Source organism: Nycticebus coucang, chromosome 14 (assembly GCF_027406575.1).
Source record: "Nycticebus coucang isolate mNycCou1 chromosome 14, mNycCou1.pri, whole genome shotgun sequence".
NCBI lineage: Eukaryota > Metazoa > Chordata > Mammalia > Primates > Lorisidae > Nycticebus > Nycticebus coucang.
The window spans coordinates 14700070-14713809 of record NC_069793.1 but is presented as its reverse complement, the minus strand read 5'-3'; the positions used below and the strand labels follow the sequence as shown (position 1 = coordinate 14713809).

At 41.5% G+C, this 13740-nt stretch overlaps 1 protein-coding gene across 12 annotated transcripts in view; it reads left to right on the top strand.

The window, feature by feature from the left end:
• The window catches only part of CTNND1 (catenin delta 1), a 63808-nt gene extending 52256 nt beyond the window's left edge, over positions 1–11552 (top strand). For 9 of the 12 annotated variants that reach the window (XM_053562609.1, XM_053562613.1, XM_053562612.1 and 6 more), the window contains 7 exons: positions 633–825; positions 1164–1278; positions 2422–2509; positions 7755–7817; positions 8515–8621; positions 9034–9120; positions 9410–11552. In XM_053562609.1, the coding sequence (XP_053418584.1) occupies positions 633–825; positions 1164–1278; positions 2422–2509; positions 7755–7817; positions 8515–8621; positions 9034–9120; positions 9410–9421 (665 nt within the window). In that variant the 3' untranslated portion in view covers positions 9422–11552. The remainder of the gene's footprint in view (positions 1–632; positions 826–1163; positions 1279–2421; positions 2510–7754; positions 7818–8514; positions 8622–9033; positions 9121–9409) is intronic. The other 3 variants (XM_053562611.1, XM_053562616.1, XM_053562615.1) reach the window with 3 other exon arrangements.
• The last annotated feature ends 2188 nt before the right edge of the window (positions 11553–13740 follow it).

The window sequence follows — 13740 nt, the reverse complement described above, 5'->3', positions numbered from 1 at the left end:
CTCTGTCTCTCTCTCAAAAAAAAAAAAAAAAAGAGCACTTGGTTACTAGGCAGTGCTAAGCACTTCTCTGTTTTCATTTGATTCCCACATTTCACAGAGGTTCTTTTTTTTTATAGGACAGGTAAAGTAAGGTTCTTAGAATGTAATTAGTTTGGCTCTAGTTAATACAGCTAGTTAGTGGCAGAGCCCAAAGTATTAATTTTTTTTTTTTTTTTTGCAGTTTTTGGCCGGGGCTGGGTTTGAACCCACCACCTCCGACATATGGGGCCAGTGCCCTACTTCTTTGAGTCACAAGCGCCGCCCACAAAGTATTAATTTTTTAAATCCAGAATGACTATTCTGTTAAATTATTATAACATGCAATATATTGTTTTCATTAGAGTATCTAAAGGGACTATATATTATCATGTTAGGCAGTATTCACCTTGTTTCAATGTGATTAAAGGAGAGGGGAGGGATAATGGGGTAATAGGAAGGATAATAAATCTATGATGACAATCCCATAGGAAAATGAAGTTGACTCATGGATAGTGCCTATCCTTAATATGATCAGTGCATTTACATATAATACAAGGCTCCTCATGACCTGACTCTGTTCTCTCTGAATATGTTCCTTCTGTCTGCTTCTATAGGTAAACATGCTATTCCTAACTTGGTAAAGAATCTGCCAGGAGGGCAGCAGAACTCCTCCTGGAATTTCTCTGAGGACACAGTGGTCTCTATTCTGAACACCATTAATGAGGTTATTGCTGAGAACCTGGAGGCTGCCAAAAAGCTTCGAGAGACACAGGGTATTGAGAAGCTGGTGTTAATCAACAAATCAGGGTGAGCTTACCACTTAAAATTACAGCTGGAAGAATTTGAGTATGAGAGGGGAGTTGCCAGCAAGGAGCTTTCCTTTTCTGCTTTCTAAGTTTTTTTTCCCCTTATTTATGTGTAAAGTATGAATAGTATTGCTTAATGTTGATCCAAAATTGATAATAGACTCTTAAACATATTTTTATGTTACTGTTTGGGATACAATACAGGATTTAATGAAAACTTGATTTTACCCATTTTGGTATTTATATTCCTCTGTTATTATTGGGGGGGGGGGCATAGATTCTAAGCTTCTTTCCTGGTGTTAACCTCTGAATTCTATATGGTGTTACTTTCTTCAAAAGGAACCGCTCAGAAAAAGAAGTTCGAGCAGCAGCACTTGTATTACAGACCATCTGGGGATATAAAGAACTACGGAAGCCACTGGAAAAAGAGGGGTGGAAGAAATCAGACTTTCAGGTATAATAACTCTTGAGACCAAGAATTTTACTCTCCCCCCCCCCCCCCGCCCTTGGTTCTGGAGAAATGCTTCTGTCCTCTTGGTTTTTTTCCTTTTCATCATCACACTAAATCTGTTTTTGACAATCTCTTAATTAGTAGAAATTATTTGGTTTATTCCTCTTCAGAAGAGTGAGATGCTATGTGGTACATTTGCTACGAAAGAGCTCTGGTCTTCCTCTATGTCAGGCGTCCTCAAACTTTTTAAACGGGGCCAATTCACTGTCCCTCAGACCGTTGGAGGGCTGGACTATAGTTAAAAAAAAAACTATGACCAAATTCCTATGCACACTGCACATATCTTATTTTGAAGTAAAAAAAAAAAAAACGGGAACAAATATAATCATAACGCCTCATGTGGCCTGCAGGCCGCAGTTTGAGGACCCCTGCTGTCATAACACACTGTTTAAATGTTGGTGGTAATGAAAGATGAAGATGTTGGCCTTTTTGTTTTTTCCCCAAATCCCTGTACCTCTTTGAAGTAGTTTACTGTTCTGAGACAATATTTCCTTCTGATAGTATCAGTGTTTGGAAACTTTCTATAGAAGCTGATTTAAAGAGAGGAAAATTAAAAAAAAAAAAAAAAAAAAGCCAACTCTGGTGCTGCACCTGTAGCACAGTGGTTATGGCACCTGCTGCATACACCAAGACTGGCGGGTTCAAACCCGACCTGGGCCAGCTAAACAACAATGAGAACTGCAACCAAAAAATAGCTGGGCGTTGTGGCGGGCACCTGTAGTCCCAGCTACTTGGGAGACTGAGGCAAGAGAATCGCTTAAGCCCAAGAGTTTGAGGTTGCCGTGGGCTGTGATGCCATGGCATTCTACCAAGGGCGACATTACAGTAAGACTCTGTCTCCACCAAAGAAAAATAAAGCCAACTCTGTAGATAGCTTCAGAGTTTAGTTTTATAATAAAAACCGTTTGAATAATTAGAAAACAAAATAAGCCATATATCCTAGCTTGTTTCACTGTATAGGGTATTTAGTTTTTGTAAAGTGTTGGTTATTCTTTGAAATAGGTTAGAGGTTTGTGCCCATTAAGGAGTAAGATATGGGTGAATTTAATATTCTGTGACATTATTGCATTTTGTATTTGCCTCCAGGTGAATCTAAACAATACTTCTCGAAGCCAGAGTAGTCATTCATATGATGATAGCACTCTCCCTCTCATTGACCGGAACCAAAAATCAGGTATACTATCCAGAGGGCACACCCTTCTCCTTTTAGCTACTCTTGGTTATTCTTTAGTAGGCTTACTAACTAACAAATAGGACATATTTGTTTCTGAATGAGTGAATTAACTCTTCTTTCAGGGGAAGGAATAACATTCTGCTCCAGGATTGTAATGTAGAAATGTTTTACCTAAAACATTGGAAATCAAAACAAAGCTAGGGCTCAGTGGCTCATGCCTGTAATCCTAGCACTCTGGGGAGGCCGAGGCAGGTGGATTGTCTGAGCTCATGGGTTGGAGACCAGCCTGAGCAAGAGAGAGACATCATCTCTAAAAATAGCCAGGCGTTGTGGTGGGACCTGTAGTCCCAGCTACTTTGGAGTCTGAGGCAAGAGAATTGCTTAAGCCCACGAGTTTGAGGTTGCTATGAGCTGTGATGTCACAGCACTCTACCGAGGGTGACGCAGTGAGACTCTGTCTTAAAAAAAAAACTATCTAATAGGGCTTTGTGCTGGGTTCCTGTAGTCCCAAGCTACCTGAGAGACTGAGGCAAGAGTATTGCTTAAGCCCAAGAGTTTGGGGTTGCGGTGAGCTGTGATGTTAAGGCACTCAACTGAGGGTGACAAAGTCAGACTTTGTTTCAAGAAAAAAAAAAAAAAGAAGAAATCAAAATAAAGCACGTTATTAGGGCTCAGTGCCTATAGCTCAGCGGCTTAGGGCACCAGCCACATATCCCGGAGCTGGTGGGTTCGAATCTAGCCTGGGCCTGCCAAACAACAGTGACAACTACAACTAAAAAATAGCTGGGTGTTGTAGCAGGCACCTGCAGGCCCAGCTACTTGGGAGGCTGAGGCAAGAGAATTGCTAGAGCCCAAGAGTTTGAGGTTGCTATGAGCTGTGATGCCACAGCGCTCTACCGAGGGCAACATAGCAAGACTCTGTCTCAAAAAAAAAAAAAAAGGGCAGGTTATTGGCCTGGTGTGATTCCTTGATATTTGCTTATGAAGTTAAAAATCACTGGAAAGCGAACTTGAGTCTCTGCTTTTTTAATTATTATTTTTTCCTTTTTTATGATGCCCATATAGGAGGGGACCAGGTACAGTGGTGCAAGCTTATAGTTCTAGTTACTTGGGAGGCTGAGGTGGAAGAATTGCCTGAGCGTGGAGTTTGAGACCAGCCTGGGCAACATACCAAGACTTTGTCTCAAAAATAAAAAATTTTTATGTAATGCTAAATAATACATGTTTATTATTGAAAAATTAGAAAATACAACCAGAAAAATAACACAAAAAAATCACTTGTTTCTATTACTCAGAGATAACTACTGTTATTTTGGATTATGGTAAACAAATACATTTTTCTCCCCAAGACATGAATCATGTATTTTTTTCCTGTAATTTTTTTCTTTTTTACTTAAAGTATATATTGTGATCCTTATTATCTTAATGACATTTGGCTAAGTTTTCTATTTTTTTGTAGAGATGGAGTCTTGCTCTTGTTCAGACTTTTCTCTGACTCCTGACCTCAAGAGATCCTCCCTGGGCACAGGATGGGGATGTTTGGCACATTGTTTGTGTGGACATAACCACAAGAGGGACTCTACCTAACAAAATCAAATATTTTGACCTGGTTGTCTTTACCCTCACATTAACCTGTAATAAATTTACTTTAAAAAAAAAAAAAAGGAAAGAAAAAGAAAAGAGATCCTCCCACCTTGGCCTCCCAGAGTGCTAGATTATAGGCATGAGACACTGTGCACGGCTCATTATTGTTTATTTATTTATTTATTTTGTTTTGCAGTTTTGGGCCGGGGCCTGGCTTGAGCCCACCACCTCTGGTATATGGGCCCTGTGCCCTACTCCTTTAAGCCACAGGCGCCACCCGTTTTATTTTTATTTATTTATTTTTTTGAGACAGAGTTTTATGTTGCCCTCAGTAGAGTGCTATGGTGTCACAGCTTACAGCAACCTCAAACTCTTGGGTTTAAGCCATTCTCTTGCCTCAGACTCCTAAGTAGCTGGGACTATAGGCACCCGCCATAACGACCAGCTATTTTCTTGTTGCAGTTGTCATTGTTGTATAGCTGGTCCGGGCCAGTCTTGAACCTACCATGTTTGGTGATGTGGCTGGCACCGTAATCACTGCTGTGGACGCCGAGCCTGGTGTTTTATTTTTTATTTTTATTTTTGGAGGCAGAGTTTTTGTCACCCTTGGTAGAGTGCTATGGCATCATAGCTCACCTCAACCTCCAACTCTTGGGCTCAAGTCATTCTCTTGCCTCAGCCTCCCTAGTAGCTGGCACTACAGGTGTCCGCCACAAGGCCCAGCTACTTTTAGAGATGAGGTCTCACCCTGGGGCAGGCTGGTCTCTAACCTGTGAGCTCAGGCAATCCACCTGCCTCAGCCTCCCAGAGGGGTAGGATTACAGGCATGAGCCATGTACCTGGTCCAGATAATGTTTTCGAAGTGTGGTTTAAGGGTTCTAAGAATGTCATTTGTGCTGATGCACAGAAGCACTGGTGCTTACTGCTGATGGCTTAGCACAAACCAGTGCTAATGAAATAGGAAAGAATCATAACATACTGTGTACCAAAACATGATAGTTGTCTTGAGGAAAAGCACTTGTGTTACCGTTTGAGTTACTGGTTGGACTGGCCACTTTTTTTCTTTCTTTCTTTTTTTTTTTTTTTTTTTTTTATTTAGACAGGGTCAGTCTGTCACCCTGGCTAGAGTGCTGTGGTGTCATCATAGCTCACAGCAACATCAAACTCTTGGGCTCAAGTGATCCTCTGAGTAGCTGTTACTACAGGCACCCGCCACAATGCTAGGCTAGTTTTTTGTTTTTGTTTTTTTTTAAGTAGAGAAAGGGTTGCACTCTTGCTCAGGCTGGTCTGGAACCCTGGGGCTCAAGCAATACACCTGCCTTGGCCTCCCAGAGTGCTAGGATTATAGGCGTGAGCCACCACACCTGGCTGAGCTTGTCACTTTAAAGAAAATAACTGACAGTATTTGCTGCCTGGGCTTTCAAGTGAAAATTATAACTTTGGCAAATGGCATCTGCCACTATGAGCCTGATAACTTACCGATACCTAAAAGACTAATGAAATCAGTGATGTGATATTAATAAATGTGATTTAAAAAATATTTGAAACATCTATGTAACTCTATAAACCAGTAGTTTGCAAGGTACCAGTGCATGATTTGAAGTCAAGTATGACTAATTAATCTATTCAAAGTACAAGACAGACCAATGGAAAAATAGCTGGGTGTTATGGTGGGCGCCTGTGTTCCCAGCCACTTGGGAGGCTGAGGCAAGACAATTGTCTAAGCCCAGGAGTTGGAGGTTGCTGTGAGCTGTGATGTCATGGTGGCACTCTACCGAGGGTGACAAAGTGAGACTCTGTCTCTTAAAAAAAAGAAAGAAAGAAACTGCTGCTTGTCTTGGTGCCCGTAACTCAGTGGTTAGGGTGCTGCCCACGTAAACCAGAGCTGGTGGGTTCGAATCCGGCCTGGGCCTGCCAAACAGCAATGACAACTATAATCAAAAAATAGCTGGGTGTTGTGGCAGGCACTTGTAGTCCCAGCTACTCAAAGGGTCACCTGAGCTTACAGGTTTGAGACCAGCCTGAGCCAGAGCAAGACCCTGCCTCTAAAAATAGCCAGGCATTGTGGCAGGTACTGGTAGTCCCAGCTACTCGGGAGGCTGAGGCAAGAGAATCACTTGAGCCCAAGAGTTTGAGGTGAGCTATGATGCTATGGCACTTTACCCAGGGTGACAAAGTAAGACTCTGTCTCAAAAACAAAGTTGGAAAAAGGAGAAAATTTTTAGGTCTTTTCAACAAGCAGCAGTTTCTTTTTTTCTTTTTCTTTTTTTTTTTGAGACAGAGTCTCAGTATGTCACCCTATGTATAGTGCCACAGCGACACAGCTCGCAGCAACCTCAAACTCTTGGGCTCAGTCGATTCTTTTGCCTCAGCCTCCCAGTGTGCTAGGATTATAGGGGCGAGCCACTGTGCCTGGCCTCCCTTTTCCAACTTTTTAGTAAAATATCCCAATAGTTGAATGCGGAAGCATATATAAGAGTCTAGCTCTCTTTGATTAAGCCAAATTTATATAAGAGATATACAAAAATAAAAAGTTCATTTATTTATTTTTATGGAGATAAAGGCACCACCCAGCATTTTTGTTTTGTAGAGACGAGAGGTGTTGCTTTGGCTCAGGCTGGTCTGGAACTCCTAAGCTCAGGGCAGTCCACCCACCTGAGCCTCCCAGAGTGTTAGGGTTATAGGCTTGAGCACCACCCACAGCCAAAAAGGTTGTTTTTTTTTTTTTTTAATTAAAAATAGTAATATTAACAAATTTATTTTAAAGGAAATTAGATACTTAAAATTTTTCAGTGTGGTAAAAAATTTTTTGAGATAGTGTCTCACTCCACTTCCCTGGGTAGAGGGCCATGGCATTATAGTTCACAACAACTTTAAACTCTTGCCTCAGTCTCCTGAGTAGCTGAGACTACAGAGGTTCTTCACAATGTTTGGCAAGTTTTTCTATTTTTAGTAGAGACAGGGTCTTGCTCTTGTTCAGGCTGGTCTCAACCTCATGAGCTCAAGCAGTCTTCCTGCCTCAGCCTCCTAGAGTGCTAGGATTACAGGCATGAGCCACTATGCCCGGCCAGTTAATACTCATAACCCATGCTAATGAAAACGCTTTGGCTCCTCATAATTTTTAAGACTGTAAAGGGGTCTTGAAATCAAATAATTTGAAAACTGCTGGCTTAGATGGATTTCTTTCTTTATGAACAGTCCGTAGGAAAGGGATTGCTCTAAGTCCCCTGAGGGCTTTGTGGTAGCATTAGAGTTGTGATTAGTGCCTGGTACATAGTGGATGTTAGGTAGAAATCTGAACGTAGGGCGGCGCCTGTGGCTCAGTGAGTAGGGCGCCGGCCCCATATGCCGAGGGTGGTGGGTTCAAACCCAGCCCCGGCCAAACTGCAACAAAAAAATAGCCGGGCGTTGTGGCGGGCGCCTGTAGTCCCAGCTGCTCGGGAGGCTGAGGCAAGAGAATCGTGTAAGCCCAAGAGTTAGAGGTTGCTGTGAGCCGTGTGACGCCATGGCACTCTACCCGAGGGCGGTACAGTGAGACTCTGTCTCTACAAAAAAAAAAAAGAAATCTGAACGTAGGCAAGGAAAGAGAAAGTAGTTTTATGATGTATATAGAGTTTAAAGAGTTGGTTTTTGATGTGGATAACTTTCTGACTCCATATAGATAAGAAACCTGATCGGGAAGAGATTCAGATGAGCAATATGGGATCAAACACAAAATTCTTAGGTAGGTGATTAATTCCTGCCTAAGGATGTAGAATAACATTTCACTGGGCTGAGGGCTACTAGTGCTGTAGTTTTTTTCCTAATACCCTCACCATTTACCATCCTTTGAAAGATCCTACATGCTCAGAAGTTTTCAGAAAATCTTCCTATGCCTGTCTGATTACACAAGTTGAAGTTTGTGTCTCTAAACTTACAGCCCATCACAGTCTGACCTCAGAGAACTGTCTTCTCTCTCTCTCTACTCCATGTCAGTCTAGTTTTTATACTGTATTTACATTCTGTTTCTTTAAATTTTGCTCAATACCTACTTAGAATATTTTTCCTATTTGCTTTTCTAAATTCTTGTTATCCCTAAAGGCTTAATTCAAGTCTTGTTCTCACTTGTCAGGTCATCCTTAATTATCACAGCACCTGACACTCTCTTCTGTTAATTCCAGTGCCCTATAGACAGGTCTCTTCAGTTTGGCTTTATTATAATATGTCAGAGTCTGGGTGTTTCATACATAATGTTTTCCCTTTAACAGGGAACACATTGATTCAAGTTCTTTTTAAGTTAGGGATGATCAGATTTTAATGCTTTTCTGGAGCATTTGGAAAAGTTTAGTTCCCAGCAGGCATACCTAATTCACATTTAATCTCTTTTTTATTTGTTGTACATAAGAAGGGAATGTCATGTTTCTGTGTACTTTTTTCACTAGATAACAACTATTCCACGTTGAACGAGAGAGGGGACCACAATAGAACACTGGATCGATCTGGGGATCTAGGTGATATGGAGCCTTTGAAGGGAACAACACCCTTGATGGTAAATTCTCTTTGTGTACTGTTGTCCATCTAAGGCTAGTTCTATTTTGAAGTGTATGTGTTTTGTAAAGTAGCAGCAAAAGTACAGAGAAAAAGATAGCATCCTTTTCTGGTAGGGATTTTTTAGGAAAAAGTAGGTGTTTTGACTCATGTTGGGATGTCTTGGGCCGTTATTCTGCAATGTTTGAGATGCAGAAGTAAATGTATAAACATGTTACTGATATGACTAACACTGTCATTTTCATATCCTACCTTCTTCCTATCCCCCTGTTTATAAATGTTTTGCCCTTCTCTTACCATTATATTTTGTTTTGTTTGAGTTTACAAATTTTGGGGTTTTCCCCAGGTCTGGCACACACTCAGTGAGGGTTCCTATCTCTTTACTAATACTGACAAATTGCATGTGTTCACAGCAGGACGAGGGGCAGGAATCTCTGGAGGAAGAATTGGATGTGTTGGTTTTGGATGATGAGGGGAACCAAGTGTCTTATCCCCCCGTGGTATGTCCTCTAGTCACCCTGAAGATAATCCTTGAGGAAGGTGGCTCCTGTGTGCCAGCAGTTTGCCAATCATGCTGATCTGATCCAGCCAGAGACGCTAGTCTCAGCCATTGGGGCTCGGGAAGTTCTGCTTCTGTGATTATTACCTCTTAAGAGTCTGGGACCTGCAGCTGGTGATCTGATTCTCCTGTACATGCTGCTTTCCTTCTCCAGATTTCTGCAGCTGTGTATCCTGGGCCTCCTTATTCCCCACAGTATTAACATTCTCTTTCTCTTTTTTTCTTCACAGCAGAAGATTTAGCACCACTATCTCCGTTCCATCTGGGCTTATGATACATGTACTTTTATTTTTTGGTGGTGAAATGGACTGATGATTTTCTTTCTTCGCTGGACTATTGTGCCAACTGCCAGGCTGCCACCTGCCCTTATAGCCCTAAGTGGCTGCCTTCTTTCCAACAACTCCCAACTTCTTCCAGTCAAGTTTGATTGTCCTGCTCCCAACCTACCCGAATTTCTCCCAAGAAGCCTGACTCAGTTATTTGCATATCTCGAGAAACTGCTGCAGATTAGCTCTTTTTGCCAGCTCTCTCTGGAACTCTTGGCCTTGTGTGGAGGGAGGGGGAGAATGGGAATCTTCACTGGAAGCTGTGGGAAGACTTGGAAGTTATATACTATATATGCAATGTCCAGCAATCTGATAAACTGATGATTCTTAAGATTTTTTTCCTGGTGGCGAAGGGACTTTTTATTTTCTTTTGGAGAATGGGAAATGTAAGTTCTTCCCTAATTCCTAATAGCCATTTTTGAAGCAAAGAAGGCTGGCAACATTGGCACGTTCCACCTGGCAAGGGCTCTTAAGTACATGAAGGTCTCTTAATCTCCATTGAGATTAAGAAGCCTTGCTCTCCTCAACTCTGAGGCAGGGACTATCAAAGACCTACAGACGCCATCTCTTCCACAAGCCTCATGCCAACCCTGGGCTGCTGCTGCCCCGTATAGAGGCTATCTCTAACCCTCCTCTCCCACCCTGTGATATGTCTGCTGACTTGGCTTGGCCATTTGCAAAAGGCTATAGGAAGAGGAGAATGTCAAGACTTTTGGTTGAGAAGGAGCAGAAAAATGTCTTTTGAGAAGAGGAACGTCTAGGAAGAGCCTGGTAGGCATATATGTGAACCAGTTAGTCTGAAACTGACAGGAAGCTTCGAAGCTGGCTTCCCCCCCAACCCTGTTTCTCCTTTTCCTATCCTTACAGGCCTATCCTCCCCTGTTTCCGTCCTGGATTGGTTGGCCAACTAAAGAACTTTATGTATATAACTCCCATCCCTTTTACCCTTATAAGGTGGGGATTGCCCTGGGCTTTGCCTCTTCTTTGTGCCTTTGGCCTTGGGTGCACCTCCTCCCTCCCTTCCATGTGCCTTTCTTTGCCTCTGCAGTCTCATTTCTCATAATTTTGCAAATTATATTTTGTTGCTTTCTTACCCACTGTTGCCCCTCAATAGCAGAAAGAAGAGGATAAGTGACCTAGAGAACCTCAGATTCTTGGCTGGGGATTGATGTAGCCTCTGATTTTAGCCATAGCCAGCTTTTGCTCAATAGGGTATGGTTAGGATTTTGCAAAAATATTGTTTGGATGAATCTCAAAGTGAGGTTGGTGGGAGGAATGTGTGGCGTAACTCTTACTCCTTAGGTGCCCAAGCATTTACCATCGTCTCTGAAGGGGTTATAGAGGGGAGCAGTCTTTCCCCAATTCCTCCCTTCTCCCCATACTGCCCACTCTCACTTAAGTATATATTATTAACAGGTTGGGCTAGAGGAATCAGCTGCTATGCGGGTTGATTTTTTTTTTTTTTTTTTTTAATATTTTTTTTCTTAATTTGCCTTCTCCCCTTAATCTAAAAGCTCTGTTCCATGCAACTGGAATTCTTTATCCTACTCTTCCCCTTCCCTTATATATTGAGGCTATGGGGTTGGAGAAAAGTGCACAACCCACCTTTCCCATGCATTAAAATTCCTTATTTACCTTTTTCCCCATCCCATTTTTCCCACTCCTATCCACCTTTTCTGGCTAAAAGGAGCCTTTTGCTCTATGTGACTGTAAAAACATATACTGCACAGGGGAAACTCTCCCTATCCAGACCTGGCTCCACTCTTGGCTACTCTTGTCCTCTTCTGCTCTTTTCCTGGTGCTCTTTTTTTTCCCTCGGTGGGGTGTGGGTAATAGAACAGCTGTGGGCTTTTGGGGACCTTTAACTTTTTTCTTTCATTTATAAAAACACTAAACATTCAATTCCAGAGAACCAAAAATCCCACCTTCCCACCGAACACTACTAAGGAGCATGTCTTCCGCTCCATTCCTTTTCTCTTTTTCTTTCTTGTTAATGCTTTTAAAAATAAATGAGTTTTTTATATAAATAAAGTTTTTAAAGTGTGTATGTATAGGGAGTCTGTGTCATTTCTTCACTTTGAGCTGTATTCCCTTTCTTTCATCTTGGTTACTTATGTATCAGTGCCCTTTTTCTTTCCACAGCAACCAGAAGGAGGTTATACCAGGATTTATTTTGAGCTCAGCCCCAACTTTTCTGAAATATCTCTTTTCATTATATGTGAAACATTTTCCCTCCAAAGAAAAGAGTCTTAAAAATTAAATGTGGCTGAAGTTAAGCATGAGGAGCTCACTGTTCACTTAGAGATAAGAAACTGAAGTATGAAGAATTAACAACTTCCTTAGTCACTGGGATTCTTTTGCCACTTTTGGCAAAACTAAAATTAAATAAAGCCTGCTACAATACATGGCCCTCTAGAACGTAACATGAGTAGATTAGAAGCTACCAACCCCAACTGCTATCCTCATAAATACAAAAATGTAGAGTTGAGTGCCATGTGTATGTAAGTACTGATTATTTGGGTCATGGTGTTGCTGGCTACATGCAATTCTTTTTTTGTTTCTTTTTGAGACAGAGTAGATGTCCAGCTATTTTGTTGTTGTTGTTGTTGTCATTGTAGTTTAGCGGGTCTGGGTCGGGTTCAAACCCACCAGCCCTGGTGCATAACCACTGAGCTATGGGTGCCGAGCCCTACATGCAATTCTTTAGTGAGAAGATAATGGGCCTATTTACAGACCATATTACTTGGTAGGACGTTCGTTATGTGTGCGTGGGTAGCAAACAGCTATTAGATTACCAGGGATTGTCTTTACTGCAGGGGCTCAGGATTAAGACCTATGGAAAGAGGCTTACTTTTCTGAGGCTTTCATGTCCTATCATACAATTAAAAGACTCAAGAATTTATGTATTCTACAGCACTCTACTAAGGGCAACAAAGTAAGACTGTCTCAAAGAATAAAAAAGAATTTGTGTGTTCTGTGTGTCTGATATTTTAGATTAAAATTAATATAGTTGCTGCTCTTGGTCCGATCTAATTTTATTTTATTACTAATTTTTTGAAACAGAGTCTCACTTTGTCATCCTTGGTAGAATGGTGTTGCATCTTAGCTTACAGCCCCTCAAACTCCTGGGCTTAAGCGATTCTCTTGCTTCAGCCACTCAAGTAGCTGGGACTATAGGGACCCACCACAAGGCCTGGCTATCTTTAGAGACAAGGTCTTTCTCTGAACTCACAGGTTCAGTCTGGTCTGGAACCTGTAAGTTCAGGCAACCCACCTGCGTGCTCGTCCCAAGTGCTGGAATTACAGGCGTGAGCCATCATACCCGGCCTTCATTTTGTTGAACTAGCACTTGGGTATGAAGACTTTCTTAGACTAGGGAAGACCAGGAAATTTAAGTATGTAGTTGTTACTTTTTAAGGCTTGATTTGTGTCTGAAAATTACAGTGTTCAACTAGAAGGGTGAAGCACAAAACCAAAGAATTGTTACAGCTTGCTTTCCAAAGAGGTTCGGTAGCCACACTTGAGATAGTAATATTCAATAGCCTTTTATTTCTGTGTTAGTCTTCTTTTATTATTTACTGGCATTGAGCTAGATACAAACTCGACCCTTCACTTTTCTTCCTGCATTAGTCCATTTATTTTATCTCAATAAATATTTGCCAAGCACTTTGTGCTAAGCATTGTGTAGAGGTTTGATGTAGTAAAGCAGATGGATCCTCTCTCAAAGATTATACAATCCACAAGAATCCTACATAGGTAAGTTCTATGATCTTTAAAAACCTTTCTTCTCTTTGTGCACTTACCTAAGTATCTTCATAGTGATTAGTAATCCTTTTGGAACTTTTGGTATCTAGCTCACACTAACTTTTGGAATCCTTTGTGTTTTCTCAAGATTGCCCACGTACTCCAGGATCCTTTAAAGCCTGAGTGTTTCTGCAATTGGTTAAAGATTATGCTCAATCATTCTGCCTCACCAAGGCTGTTTTGTGAACATAATAGCTAACTGTAATGAGTCTTGCTGTGACATACTTTCTGACAATGCTCAGAGCGATGACCTCACTTGGACACTCATTCTTTCTTGCTGAACTAATGTACTTCACTACAAACAGTAAACATCTCACCGAGGAAGAACTAAGGGCCAGTCTTTCTATAGCGTTCTCATTTTGTCTATTTTTACATGAGGTAAAGGTTCTTGGTATTTTCATAGATCAAATTATCAGCCAACTAGACCATGT